The sequence below is a fragment of the Suricata suricatta genome, chromosome 16, assembly GCF_006229205.1.
Source record: "Suricata suricatta isolate VVHF042 chromosome 16, meerkat_22Aug2017_6uvM2_HiC, whole genome shotgun sequence".
In the NCBI taxonomy this organism is placed as follows: Eukaryota; Metazoa; Chordata; class Mammalia; order Carnivora; family Herpestidae; genus Suricata; species Suricata suricatta.
Genome location: NC_043715.1, coordinates 59,155,385 through 59,168,612, shown reverse-complemented (window position 1 = coordinate 59,168,612; position 13,228 = coordinate 59,155,385). Strand labels below are relative to the sequence as shown.

The following is a 13,228-nucleotide window of genomic DNA, read 5'->3' as shown; positions in this document are numbered from 1 at the left end:
CCGGGGTCCCAGGCCCCGCGGCAGCGGCAGCGGCGGCGGCGGCAGGATGATCAAGCTGTTCTCGCTGAAGCAGCAGAAGAAGGAGGAGGAGTCGGCGGGCGGCACCAAGGGCAGCAGCAAGAAGGCGTCGGCTGCGCAGCTGCGGATCCAGAAGGGTAGGGGTTTGGGGAATGGGGGTGGGGGTCGGAGGTCAGAGCCTGGGGTGGGGTATTATAGGAGTCGGGAGTGGGATAATGCAGTCACTGGGGGTCAGAGATGTCACAGATGTGGCGGTAGAAGTGGGGGTTGGAGGTTAGGGCCTTAGTTTGGTGTGATGGGGCATTAGGAGTGAGTAATGTAGTCACGGGGGTGGGGGAGGTCAGAGATAGGCGTCCGAATGTGGGGCTTTTAGGATATTTAGGAAGCCAAAACCAGGCATCTTGTATTAGGGACCGAGAATTAGAGATTCCGGCAATGGAAGGCGGGTAGGAGATGGGGGACTCCAGAGTATGGGGATCAGACAGGAACATGGGTGACAGAGAGGAGATTGGACAATGAGGGGCCAAGGATTGGGGATAGGAGTGGGAGAGGATTTAGTTAAGTATGTTTGGATCATTAGGAATCTGAAAATGAGATGGGGTGCAGTAAGTTTTGGGGACCAGTTTGTGAGCCTGAGGGTCACGTGGCTCTTTGGGGTTTGAGGCGACACATGGGGGGGTCGAGAGACTGTGTGCTACGGACTGGAGATGGGAGTAAGGTTGCATTTAGACTGTCATGCTGTAGGTGCTGGGAATCTTGGGTACAGGAATGGGAACTCCTATGTCTGAGGGTTAGGTGGACACCTGAATTTGGGATGACACACAGAAGAGAGGAGGGACATGGGGTCAGGATTGGTGAGATAATGGGGGGCAGCTTCCTTGAGTTTAGGTGAATAGGTGGGGACCAGCAGTGTCCACTAGAAAATGGAGGTCATGGTTGGGGATCCTGGGATTAGAGGTAGTTGAAGGCATTTGGAGGCCACATGGTAGTGGGAGCATTTGGAAGCTGGGTTGGGGGTACCCAGCTCTTGGGTGCTGAGACTTAAGGCTATTGATTCAGAAGAGTTGGAACTTACCCTGGGCCAGGCGCTATTGCATAGCCACAGTTGAAAATGCATGTTTGAAGTGTGCTGTGGATCTAGAAGAGCCTGCCTGGAGACTGGGGAGCAGAAAGACCAGGGAGAGGGTTGGGGATGTGGGGGCATGGCCCAGGAAAGAGCTTTGAGGGTCTTGAAGGAGACCAGAGGGACTCTGCTGGCACCTACACACCTGCTCTGAGTGCCCCCATCTCTCCCTCTTTTTGTTCCCCTTCTCTGCTGTGCAAACCCAGACATAAACGAGCTGAACCTGCCCAAGACGTGTGACATCAGTTTCTCAGATCCAGACGATCTCCTCAACTTCAAGCTGGTTATCTGTCCTGATGAGGTAAGGGCATGGCCTGGGGTGGGGGGCACCTTGAGTTGGGAGTTCTGGTTTACCTGCCAGGTCCTGCAGGATGGTGTCCTAACACCTTCCCCTTTCCCTTCACAGGGCTTCTACAAGAGTGGGAAGTTTGTGTTCAGTTTTAAGGTGAGTGCCAGGTGGGGAGGGATGGCTTCCTGACTGAAGAGGCAACAGCTGAGGTCCCCACCAGGCACTGCTGGGGCACCTATCTATTTTCTCTCTCTTCTTGGAGCCAGGTGGGCCAGGGTTACCCACATGACCCCCCCAAGGTGAAGTGTGAAACAATGGTCTATCACCCCAACATTGACCTCGAGGGCAACGTCTGCCTCAACATCCTCAGGTGAGGGCCCTGACTTTGGACTACACAGGTCTCTGCCCCCTCACTCTCTCCTGTGGTCCTCTATCTCTACAACTTCACATTTTTTCCCTCAAGTCTTGCCCTTAGCTTTCTCCTTGGCCTGTCCTGCTCTGTGCCCTTCCCCTAGCCTCTCACATCTGCAGTGTCCTGTGCACTGGGCCTGACCTGTTCAGTCCCAGCAGGCTTTGTGGTGGCCATTCACTCACCAGTCCCTGACCCTGATCCTTTATCCACAGAGAGGACTGGAAGCCAGTCCTTACGATAAACTCCATAATTTATGGCCTGCAGTATCTCTTCTTGGTGAGTAGGGGTAGGGGGTGAGGCCAGGAGGCGGGGGGTGGCCCTCTCTGCTCTTAGGGCCTGTTGACCCCCACCCATACCGGCTACAGGAGCCCAACCCTGAAGACCCACTGAACAAGGAGGCCGCCGAGGTCCTGCAGAACAACCGGCGGCTGTTTGAGCAGAATGTGCAGCGCTCCATGCGAGGTGGCTATATCGGCTCCACCTACTTTGAGCGCTGCCTGAAATAGGGCTGGCGCACACCCACCCCTGCCAGGGCCACCAGCCCCGGCGTCCCCTGCAAATATTTATTGGGGGCCACAGGTGGGGGGCATGGGGTGGCCGGTGGGGGAATCCCATGCCCTGGCCTTGCCTCCCCTCCCTGCCACCCGCTCCTAGTTATTTTTTTTAAAACCACCATGTGATTAAGGTCGGCGCTGCCTCCCCCCGACCCGCTCAGCGATGGGAAATGAATTGGCTTGTCTAGCCCCCAGCTGGGTGCTGTCCAGCCCCCCACTCTGGGCTCTGGGGTGGGTGGCCAAGGGGACTGGGTGGCTGGGGCTTGGGAACCCCACCCCTCCACCACTGGAGGTCCCACCAGGCTATTAAAGGGGAATGTTACCGCATGGCTTCCGTCTCTTCCTTCTGTGGGGGTGGGAGGGGCAGGTGATGTCCACCAGGGCTCTTGAAGCAAGCGTGGTGGGAGATGTGTGGTCACAGGTGGCACTAGGGTACCCCTCGTTAGGCTATCAGTGCCTGGAATCAGCCTTGGGGGAGGGAGCGGTAGTAGGGAGGCCACGCCCCAAGCTTCCGGCTAGGTGGGAGGAATCCAATCTAGGACCAGTGAGGGGCAGGATCCACTAACCACTCGCTTCCTAGCTAGTAGGCCAGCATAGAGGAAAGTCCGTGCTATGCCGATTCCAGCTCTGCCCCCTCCTGCCATGGTTGGGCCCATCAAGAACTCTCCCTGGTGCTACCAGGTGCCTGAGGTCCAGAAATATTAGGGAGACGTCAGGGTCCGTCGGATGAGCTGGGCCCTCTAGTGGATGAAGTGGTGAGGTGCGGTACTCCGGGGTGGCCAGGCGGAAGGCGCCCGATGCTGGACCAACCCAGCGGGGACTGGCATCCCAGACGTGGCTCGGCTGGAACCCATGGAACACCCTCAGGCAGGCTGCAGAGACGAAATGTGGTGCGCATGCGCCTAGGTGCCGGTCCTCTATAGAAGGTGTACGCACGCGCGCTCTAGTCCCCTCCCATCGTTCCGGGTCCGGCGGAGCGTGTGACGTCACATCATCTTTTCCGGAAACGGCGACGACGGCAGAAAGAACCGAGGGGCCGTTGTTGGTGGGCGCGCCTGAAATCCGAGTGAGAGGAGCGTGACCCGGAAGCGGAAGCAGATTCCCGTCCCAGCTCCGGTGAGTGGCCCCTGCCGGGCCGCGGGTCCCGGGTGGGTACGTGGGCGACGGCATACGAGGGTCTCTTCACCTGGGCGTCGACTCCCTCGCCCCTCCCCGGGACCCTGGCACTATCGTCGGGCCAACTTGTTCTCGGTGTGCGAGCTTTCCCACGCCCCCAGATTCTGTCCTGGGTCAACAAGGCACCCCAACGCCGGTCATTCCCTTCTGAGTGTACAGGGATTCCCAAAGATCCCCCAACTCTTCTAGGCCTACAAAGCCTCCAGCGTCCATCACGTCCATAGTGTGCCAGGTTCTCCAGTCCCCCACACCCAGGTTCCCTCTCCACTCGGACCCTCCGAATCCGAATGCCATTCATACACTATCAGCTTCAGAACCCACCATATCCACTTTGTTCTTGGCACTCAGGCCCTCCACTTATCCTTCCAACCCCTGTCGGGTCCCCACAATTGCCCCGTCTTTGGCACTCAGGGTCCCAGATGCCCTACTGCACCTTCCTCCTACATCCACCTCCAGTCTCAGTCCATCAGACTCCAGGGCTTCACCATGATCTGGAGAGACTGAAGCCTTGAACCTACTTGGGGGCACGATGAAAGGCTGGGGTGGGTATGTCGTGGAGGACTTTCAGATCTTGTTGGCCCACGTGTGTCCATGGGGCTACTCGTATTCCAGGCTGCGTTTTGGCCTTCCTTATCGCTTCCTCTCCCTACTCACCCCTTCCCATTTTGCAAGATCCCCAACTGTCACCTCCCCCCATATACATTGTGATCCCTGCTCTTCTTCTTGCCCTTTTTCTGGCCCCCCACCACCTCGCAGCTAGGCTTCACGCTTGGCACAGGCCCACTGGTGGGCTCTTGCTACCATGGACCTGTTGTTTGGGCGCCGGAAGACACCGGAGGAACTGCTGAGGCAGAACCAGCGGGCCCTGAACCGTGCCATGCGAGAGTTGGACCGTGAACGACAGAAGCTAGAGACCCAGGAGAAGAAAATCATTGCAGACATCAAGAAGATGGCCAAGCAGGGCCAGATGGTGAGCTCAGTTGGGCAAAGGCTGGGACACAGAGCTAGGTGCTGTTTGGTCAGGCACTGCTGTAACCACAGACTATGACAAGACACATTAATAAATAGGTGCCTTGAGAGAAATGTAGGGTGAGCAGGGCTTCCCTACTTTGGGGATCCAGAAAGGCTGCTTCCCAAAAGGTGGTATCAGAGCCACAAACCTTGAGTAATAGTGAGCGAGCCTGTGAAAGTCCAAGGAATCAGTGTGTCAAACGGATGGAACAAATGTTCCATGAAGGAGTGATAGGTGAGGTCAGATTAGATGGTAGGCCAGACCAGTTGAAATCCAGGGCCTCACCATTTGTAGCAATGTGGATGGAACTCACTTACGCTAAGTGAAATAAGTCAGAGAAAGATACCATGTTTTCACTCACATGTGGATCAGGAGGAACCTAACAGAGGACCATGGGGGAGGGGGAGGGGAAGGGGAAAAATAGGGAGGAGGGCACTGGGTATTCTATGGAAACCAATTTGACAATAAACTATATTTTTTAAAAAAAACCAAGGGCCACAGTGAGAGCTGAGTCAAAGGGGTTAATGCAAGAGACGGGGCCTGGAATACACTATGCCCTGGAGATCAGTAAAAGAGAGAGAGGGGCGCCTGGATGGCTTAGTTGGTGGAGCATCCAACTTCGGCTCAGGTCAGGATCTCCCAGTTCATGAGTTCAAGCCCCACATGGGGCTTGCTGCGGTCAAAACTAAGTGAAAAATAATAGCCTGAACCACTAGGGAGCAGAGCCCATGACAGGTGGTAGAGTTTGAACCTGAGCAGATGGGCTTAAGAGGTGCCATTTCCCAGAATAGGCAAGGCAAGGAAGAGATTTCGGTAAGTCAGTAACTGAGCTATGGACAGATTTGTATGTGATTTGGGGTAAAGAGCTTGGGGTGTGAGCCTGTGTGATCTGGAGGAAGAGGCAAATTCTTCAGCCAGGAATAGACATTGTAAGTCAAGGGTGTGTAACTCTAGATATGGAGGGAAAAGGATCACTAGAGTGAGCTCAGCCTTCCTCCCAGCATTTGTGGGTGAGAGAGGTAAACTACAAAGGAGGCCGTGGAGTGGTGACCCAAGAGGCCCGAGAGTGATGTTGGCAGGAGGGAGGGGGAAGTGACCACTGGGTTTAACCACATGTAAATTTCTGAAAACAACTGGAATGGTGCGATGGAAGCCAGTCTCTTCCCTCAGCCCACTTTCCCTACCACCTTTGTCCACTCCTCAGGATGCTGTGCGAATCATGGCAAAAGACCTGGTGCGCACTCGGCGTTACGTGCGCAAATTTGTGTTGATGCGGGCCAACATCCAGGCTGTGTCCCTGAAGATCCAGACACTGAAGTCTAACAACTCGATGGCCCAAGCTATGAAGGGGGTCACCAAAGCCATGGGCACCATGAACAGACAGGTGCGCTTCTCCCAATCCTCCTCCCTTACTCCTCCAATTAAATAACGTCAGGGACCAGACTCACCCTCCCCACACCCCACTTCCAGCTCAAGTTGCCTCAAATCCAGAAGATCATGATGGAATTTGAGCGGCAGGCTGAGATCATGGACATGAAAGAGGAGATGATGAATGATGCCATTGATGATGCCATGGGTGATGAGGAAGACGAGGAGGAGAGGTTAGGGGACTCTAGGGGTGGGGAAGGTGGGGATGGATGCCTGGCCCTCATACATGCCTGGCCCTCATAAAATTCTTCTCTCTTCCCAAGTGACGCCGTTGTGTCCCAGGTCCTGGATGAGCTAGGATTGAGCCTGACAGACGAGCTGTCAAGTGAGTACACCAGACCTTGGGCCATGTCCCACTCATCGGTCCACCTACAGCCCCTGACCCCTCCCCTCCCAGCATTATTCCTACCTACAGGGGCTCTCCTAACCCACCCTCTCCGTAGACCTCCCTTCTACCGGAGGCTCACTCAGCGTGGCTGCCAGCGGCAAGAAAGCAGAAGCTGCAGCCTCAGCCCTAGTAGATGCCGATGCAGACCTGGAGGAGCGGCTCAAGAATCTGCGGAGGGACTGACCGCCCCGTACCACCCTGGTGGGAGGCAGGCAGTGGAGGCCTGGCAGTTTCACTGTACTTCTTCTGTAATAAAGGCTTGGACACTTAATTCCTAGGCCTGTGTGACTGGCCTGATGTGGGCCAGACTGGGGGTCCCTTAGGACAGAGGTCACATGTAGGCTTGGTAAAGGGGCGGTTGGCATGCACGGCAGAAGGCCAAGTGCCACATTAATTGGGGTATAAGATAAAGAAGGCTGGACTGCTTCCTAGTTTGTAGGAGGGGTGGACAGCTCAAGTCTGCCAGGATGTTCAGTTTGGGAGCTGAAAGTCAGCTGTTAACCCTGGCTTCAGCACCCTTCCCAAGGCCCCCAGTGCCCATCATACTGAAGACTGTGAGCTTCCCAGGTACCCTGGAAGTCTGGGCTTCTGAGTCCAGGGATCCTCAAACCACCCACCACTCAGTGTGGTGCCATCTGATTATGAGAAATGGTTATGCCCAAGTCTGGGAAGCACTCAGGAAGAATGGCCACCCTGACTGCCCATACGTCAGCCTGGACCTTCCCATCTAGAGTACACTAAAAAAACCTCCACTATGTGCACCATGTGACCCTTCCCCCAAACTGAAACACTCTACACGTTGGGAAGGGCCCAAGAAGGATGCTCTTCCCTACTCCATGGACACCAAGGTGGCTGAGGGCAAATGCTCCCGCACCCACTGTCCATCAGGGCATAGGGAGGGAATTGAGAACACAAAGCCCCAGGACCACTGCCCCCACCAACCACCAAATAAGGCCTGAAGAACTGGTGAAGTTTTTATTAAATCCACATAAGTAAAAACCATATTGTGAAGGGCTGGGGGATGGGGCCACCAAGAAGTAGGAGCCAGGCCACCAGATGGGGACGTGGGAAGAGGGAATTTGATAGGACAGAGAACAGAGCCACGCTGCGTTGGCCTGAGAGGCCACAGCCTCAGGGGCCATCACCAGGACCACTGGATAGCTCCTGGGCACTGAGGCCAGCACCAGGCAGGCTCAGCGGTGGGGGCTCCACCAGCACAGCTGAGAACTTGGTGTCACCAAAGGCCTCATTCATGCGAGTCTCGAAGAAGCGTTGCAGGCCGATGATGGACTGCACATCTGCCTTGTCCTGAGCCAGGCATATTGCAGTAGGTGGGTCCTAGCTCTCCCTCCTCCCACCAACCCACCCCCTGCCACCAGCCCCATTTTCCCCAAGCTCACCTCTGTCAGCTTGTTGAACTGCTTAAACATGCGGCCCACATCCTGGGCAAACTCCTGGGGGGAACTATAGGGAGGTGACAACTTCTCCTGGAGACGGGCACGGATCAGGGTTAGGTCCAGGGTGCCACCAGGCTGATCCTATAGACAGAAGCCAGGCTAAAAGTGAGACCAGACAGCCCCTCCCCCTCAATTTCCCCACTTAAGTCCCAGGACTCACCAGGGAGAAAGTGGAGTCAGTAGCCAGCTGGTGCAGGGGCCGGCAGGGCTCATGACAAAACAGGGCCAGCAGGACACGCTCACACTTCTATGAACAGGACACGTGACATCAGAGCCAAAAAGTCAGGGGGTAAGGCTGCTGAGCAACTCTCAGAGGAGTGGGGCCCCGCCCTCACCTGCTGGTTGGCTGGCGAGAGCTTGGCCACCACACCAGCACTATCACCACCATCCAGACTCAGGCTGCCATCTTCCTCTTTCAGATCAGGTAGCACGTGGCAGAGAGAGCAACTCCACTCCTCCCTGGATGGAAGGAGAATGAGGGGCTGCACAGAACCCAGCCCAGCCCTCCACCCTGCACAGGCCCTACACAAGCTCGCACCCTGGCACATCCTGCAGGGCAGGCAGGTGGCAGTCCAGGTGGAAGCAGAACTCGCACTGGTTGCACATGACCAGATCGCCTGGCTTCTGGCAGACACGGCAGATGGTGGCACTGTCATCCAGGGCACCGGGGCCACCTGCTGGGGCTGAAGCACCCTCTGGAGCCACCACCTCTAGACCTGAACTAGTGCTGCCACTGGGTGAGGCCAGGCGGGGGCCCTCCGCACCAGGGCCCTCCGCCAGGGCCATGAGCACAGGTTTGGTCTCAGGGCCCTCAGTGGCAGCAGGTGGGGCTCCAATGGCCGCCTCGGTCTCTTCCTCCTGCAAGGAGGTAAGAAGTGTTCAGTAGGATGCAGAGCTGAGTGTTCATTTCCCAGCCAAGGTCACTTGGGGCAGACTCACCTTGACGATGGCCATGCCAGGCAGTGGAGGAGCCCCAGGAGCCCCAGGTGGAGCAGTCCCAGGCTGTCCAGCAGCAGCTGCAGCTGCAGCACCACGCTCAATAACAATGAGATTGTAATCTTCAGTGGTGCTGCCCGGGAAGACTTTGAAAACTGGTGGCTGGCTATCAGCCGTGAGATCCAGGTCCAGGCGCTCAAGGCTCACCCGTGGCACCTTGCGCATGAGGCCACTCACCTCACCTTCACCTGAGCGGGACCTGTGAGTGCAGCTTGGTGTTAGCACACTCATCCCTATCCCCAACTGGCTCCACCAAAGGATAGCCAAACTCACCGCTTCACACCGGACACATGGGGCTCTGCACTCGAGTAAGGATCGTCTGCTCAGAAAATAGAAAAATCAAGTTGGGGGTAGACCTAGAGCACTGGAGCTCTCCCACCTACAAGGCACTCACCTGAACCAAAGCCATAGCCTTCCTGTACCTCCATGGGCTGTGGGCAAAGCAGGTAGACCTCAGTGAGCAGGTGTCCCATAGGACCCTTGCCCCCTATCCTACCCTGCCAGGGTCCCCCCTCCCCGCTCTCCTACACACCTGGCTGCTGCCAGAACCCTGCTTGCTCAAGGGCCCTGGAGCCCGAGGAGGGGCCATGGGTGTGGGGCCTGTTGAGTTGGTGCCAGGACGCTCTGCCACGATCTTACCTATATAAAGAAAAACTTAGCATAAGACGACGACATCTAGAATGATAGCAATATGCAGCAGAGAAAAGAAAGGAACATACCGAAAGCCTCCGCACTCTTGGTCCAAGCATTGAGGTCCCACTGGAACTTCATCTCACCATGTGGCTCCACAGGATCCACAATCATCTTGAGGGCCCGATGCAGCTGGAAGTAGATCTGAAAAAGGAGCAGTGCATGAACATACAGACCGTGAACAAGGCTCCAGGGTGCTGAGCGGCACCTGGCTGGATTCCATCACCTGGGTGCCCATAAGCACACACCAGCTTCTTGGAGAGCAACAGAGCTGTGTTGTTGTCACTCTCCAGAGCCCATGAGGCAAAGCGCAGAATATGTTCCTGGTGCTTCTGGATCTTGGTCATGGTCCAGTGTTGTCGCTCCAGGCGCTCCTGCTGCCCCTCTGTCACCTTCTGCAGGTAGAGAAGGAGACAAAAGAAATAATACACCAAGAATGGCATCAACAGCCAGCAAAAAATACTAGTCCCCAAGACAACCTTCCCACTGCAGATGGGGTTAGCAGCCTACAGATGGGACCCAGAAACCCTCCCTCTCAGACAGGGCATACCTGGGCATCGTTGACCAGCACACGGCCCCGCTTGTTCAGTTCCTTCATGATCTGCAAAATGGCCATCTTAACATCCACCTGCACACGCTTCTGTACGTCAGACACTTGGCGGATCCTGGGGGCAGCAGAGTGAGCCAGGTCAAGAATGTGCTCACCCAGGAACTGCCCCCAACTATGGCCCTGGCTTCCACACTTACGAGCTGCGAACCTCCTTGGTGTTCTTCTGCAGCGTTGCATGCTTGTCCCCAAGGCGCTTCACCAGCGAGGCCAGGAGCTTGCGCTGGTTCCTCACCGCATCCTCCAGAAACTGGTATCTGGGGACAAACAGAAGTGGGCCTGGGTGCTGAACATGGGAACGGGCAGCACCCATCCAGCTTGCCTCAATACTCACTGGTGATCCTTATGGGCGTTGAGCTGGCAGTCCCGGCAGGTGAGGGTGTCACAGCTCTCACAGAACAGCACGAGAGGCTCGTGCTTGTGAACATTGCAATACACTGTGCGCTCACCGTCCCTGGACTTGGCTGGCCCTGGGGAACACAAGACACCATGAGGCTGAAGCTTGTCCTTCACTATCTCCAACTCAAATGGCTCACTTTCTGCCTGTCCCGCAACCCTAGGCTGCCTGCTGGGAAAACTGAAGGGCCCTGCAACAGTGGACAGAAAAGCACGAACCTGTAAGCCTAGATCCTTCCTCTCAAAACCCTCTACCGAACCCTGACCTGGAGAACCACACCCACCCCTTCCAGCTTCTGACACTGACAAAAAACTGAAGACTTTGGCAGAGACCTCACATCTGCTATTCCCTCTACTAGAACCTTCCCTGGGGTACACACTCAGGAGAACTCCTCCACCTTGAAAACCCCTGCTGGGCTCCATTTCTCCTCCACTCGCAGCAGGTTCTGTCCAGCAGAAAAGATGCTGGCACACACAGAAAACAAATCAGAAACTAGAGACGCTGTTCAGGTACAGCTCCCTCAGAAGTCATGTCTTGGCTGATCTCGCCTCTCATCGGTAATTACAAAGTCCACAGACCTCTTACAACCCACAGGCCTACAAAGGATCCTGACCTCACAAAGCCTTGTCAGAACAGAAGTGAAATATCACACCAATATCCTCAGAAAGAGGTCAAGTCTCCTCTCTGACAAGGATCTTGGTGATTAAAGTTAATACTGCAAAAAGGCCAATAGACCCCTGCCCCACTCCCAACCTGTCCCTACCAGAAAACTGCTTGAGACCATCTACCCAATCACAATTACATTCTGGCTACACTCTTCCAGCCTAGAACATACAACACTCAGACACAAATCAACCAGATAGACCACAGTTCCTCCAGTATTGCCCCCTCCTGCACCCTGCCCTTTGCCTAAACCCAGGAACCCCTCTGTAAACCCCTGCCCTTTGCTCCTGATTCCTCATGCCCCTCGGCCACCACCTCCATCTGTCTCTTCTTGCCAATGTGAGTCTACAGCTGAGAAGCCAAAGTGTAACTACCAAAAGGTCACTCCTGGCAAGTTCTGAACCAAAAACCAGACTAGACTCAAAAGGTCCTTTTGTGTGCCACTACCAGCATTTACAAGGAAGTCTGCACTGCAGATAACTTAGCTGAACTTTAAAAAGTGTATGACCCAAAAACAAAAGATTTCTAAAACTCACTCTCCATCCGTGATGCTCTTGAAGGTTCTTGTAGTTTATCAATACACTGTGGCCCTGAGGCCTCATTTTCTGCCTACAGAGCCTTAATCAGGTTGCCAGGGAATTTCTTCAAAGGGCCCCTCATACCCTTCCCCAAACTCCCTGGGCTTCCCTGCTGGCATAAGCTGGCCCCTCCCACTGGAGCTTATCCCCCAAGGAGGGAGATGGGAGGAGTCCTAATGAGCTTCCTTGAATCCTCAGTGCAAAAGAGCCCCTGCCATACTGAGCGCCACCCCTGCACTACCCCCACTCCCTGCCTGTAGCCTTTTCCCTCCCACCTGGACCAGCAGGCAGAGACTGCACATCTGAGCCAGTCTCCCCATTTCTGAGTCTGCCCTAAGACCCTTCAGGTGGTACCCCCTAGAAAAAAGCTCCCTGAGACCCATCCACCAACTGTATAACCAACACCACAGGCAGCTGAGAACAGATGTAGGGTAATCAAGGCTTTCTCCTCTGCCTTGCATACCAGTGGAGCGCACAGTGTGGTCCTTGGTGTACTTCACCCGCTGGTGTGCCTCCACACACGTCTCACACAGCGGCTCAGAGCACTCCACGCAGTAGCTGGTGGCAGGGGCGTTATCCTCACAGCTAGTGCAGCACTGCTGGACAAAGGCAAAGTCAAAAGAGACAGAACCACCAAATAAGTCCGTATATACACCCCAGATATATGTATGTTGCCTTTAGCTAGCCTATGTAGTCTGCCCAAAACCTTGCAGTGTAAGAATACTCACTGGAGTACCATGTCCCCAGGCCTCCTAGAAACCCGGTTTGCTAGAGCAGGACATACCTGATTTGCATCCTGGGTGTCTGTGGCAGCCTTGCTGCCACTGTCACGCATAAAATAATTCTCCACAATATCTTTGGAGAAACACTGTTGCTTGCACACAGGACAGTCAACCACTGCAAAGAAAAAAAAATTCACACTGTTGCAAATTCATCTCCAAGCATAACCCCATCCCCCTACCAAGCCCCAACCTCCGTCTCAAGGAAGGCCAGATCCTCTCCTCAGGAAGCAAAAGGCCAAACCCTTCCTTCATTGAACACGAAGCAGACACAACTGATCGCCCAGCCCAGACCTCAAGGCCCATACCCGATTGCGAGGCGCACTATCCAGAGGTCCCTATCCTCTCGCCCAAATGAGCCCCCGCCATCACCATGCTGAGAACCCAATCCCGACGCCGAGTCGGGATCAAAGCCTGTGGGGGTGGGGGATGGGCTGCTTCGGCGGGGCCGTACTCACCGGCGCCGTCGCCCGCTGCACCGCCATCCCCCGAGCTGTTGGCGGCTGCGGGCGCCGGAGGCCCGAGGCAGGCACTGCAGGCCGAGTGCAAGCAGGGCAGCAGGCGCGGCTCCCTCTCAGGGCGCAGGCGCTCCCGGCACACACCGCAATGCTCCAGCAGCTCCAGCGCCTCGCCGCCGCCCCCCGCGGGCGACGACGCCGAG

The 13,228-nt window shown here is 55.7% G+C and overlaps 3 protein-coding genes across 4 annotated transcripts in view; 2 read left to right on the top strand and 1 right to left on the bottom strand.

Moving 5' to 3' along the window:
• Window positions 1-6: 6 nt before the first annotated feature.
• Window positions 7-2,725, top strand: UBE2M (ubiquitin conjugating enzyme E2 M). Its single transcript, XM_029926448.1, has 6 exons — window positions 7-155; window positions 1,348-1,442; window positions 1,548-1,586; window positions 1,697-1,800; window positions 2,055-2,118; window positions 2,208-2,725. Exons 1-6 carry the CDS (start codon window positions 47-49, stop codon window positions 2,346-2,348), a joined length of 552 nt encoding a protein of 183 aa, XP_029782308.1. The 5' UTR covers window positions 7-46; the 3' UTR covers window positions 2,349-2,725.
• A 658-nt stretch (window positions 2,726-3,383) lies between these two features.
• On the top strand, window positions 3,384-6,671 carry CHMP2A (charged multivesicular body protein 2A). Of its 2 annotated transcripts, none has more exons than XM_029926443.1 (6): window positions 3,384-3,512; window positions 4,333-4,542; window positions 5,789-5,968; window positions 6,055-6,185; window positions 6,276-6,337; window positions 6,456-6,671. In XM_029926443.1, exons 2-6 carry the CDS (start codon window positions 4,375-4,377, stop codon window positions 6,581-6,583), a joined length of 669 nt encoding a protein of 222 aa, XP_029782303.1. In that variant the 5' UTR covers window positions 3,384-3,512; window positions 4,333-4,374; the 3' UTR covers window positions 6,584-6,671. The 2 variants fall into 2 exon arrangements, with proteins under 2 accessions (XP_029782303.1, XP_029782302.1); XM_029926442.1 differs by having other exon boundaries at window positions 3,385-3,512; window positions 4,329-4,542.
• Window positions 6,672-7,360: 689 nt separating this feature from the next.
• TRIM28 (tripartite motif containing 28) overlaps window positions 7,361-13,228 on the bottom strand; it is a 6,303-nt gene continuing 435 nt past the window's right edge. The window contains exons 2-18 of the mRNA XM_029924432.1: window positions 13,026-13,223; window positions 12,573-12,685; window positions 12,252-12,384; window positions 10,485-10,620; window positions 10,291-10,407; window positions 10,094-10,208; window positions 9,792-9,938; window positions 9,573-9,687; window positions 9,386-9,492; window positions 9,248-9,284; window positions 9,127-9,172; window positions 8,797-9,052; window positions 8,396-8,715; window positions 8,193-8,316; window positions 8,018-8,104; window positions 7,801-7,938; window positions 7,361-7,708 (exon numbers count right to left, since the gene is read on the bottom strand). Of these exons, the coding sequence (XP_029780292.1) occupies window positions 7,532-7,708; window positions 7,801-7,938; window positions 8,018-8,104; window positions 8,193-8,316; window positions 8,396-8,715; window positions 8,797-9,052; window positions 9,127-9,172; window positions 9,248-9,284; window positions 9,386-9,492; window positions 9,573-9,687; window positions 9,792-9,938; window positions 10,094-10,208; window positions 10,291-10,407; window positions 10,485-10,620; window positions 12,252-12,384; window positions 12,573-12,685; window positions 13,026-13,223 (2,366 nt within the window). The 3' untranslated portion in view covers window positions 7,361-7,531. The remainder of the gene's footprint in view (window positions 7,709-7,800; window positions 7,939-8,017; window positions 8,105-8,192; window positions 8,317-8,395; window positions 8,716-8,796; window positions 9,053-9,126; window positions 9,173-9,247; window positions 9,285-9,385; window positions 9,493-9,572; window positions 9,688-9,791; window positions 9,939-10,093; window positions 10,209-10,290; window positions 10,408-10,484; window positions 10,621-12,251; window positions 12,385-12,572; window positions 12,686-13,025; window positions 13,224-13,228) is intronic.

What these genes read in the sequence shown, in the direction of transcription:
- UBE2M (XM_029926448.1), top strand. Translation starts at nt 47, where the DNA reads ATGATCAAGCTGTTCTCGCTGAAGCAGCAGAAGAAGGAGGAGGAGTCG. An exon ending in AGTTTGTGTTCAGTTTTAAG is followed by an intron (nt 1,587 to 1,696) that starts GTGAGTGCCAGG and finishes TCTTGGAGCCAG; the next exon opens with GTGGGCCAGGGTTACCCACA. An exon ending in GCCTGCAGTATCTCTTCTTG is followed by an intron (nt 2,119 to 2,207) that starts GTGAGTAGGGGT and finishes TACCGGCTACAG; the next exon opens with GAGCCCAACCCTGAAGACCC.
- CHMP2A (XM_029926443.1), top strand. Translation starts at nt 4,375, where the DNA reads ATGGACCTGTTGTTTGGGCGCCGGAAGACACCGGAGGAACTGCTGAGG. An exon ending in GAGGAAGACGAGGAGGAGAG is followed by an intron (nt 6,186 to 6,275) that starts GTTAGGGGACTC and finishes TCTCTTCCCAAG; the next exon opens with TGACGCCGTTGTGTCCCAGG. An exon ending in CCTGACAGACGAGCTGTCAA is followed by an intron (nt 6,338 to 6,455) that starts GTGAGTACACCA and finishes CCCTCTCCGTAG; the next exon opens with ACCTCCCTTCTACCGGAGGC.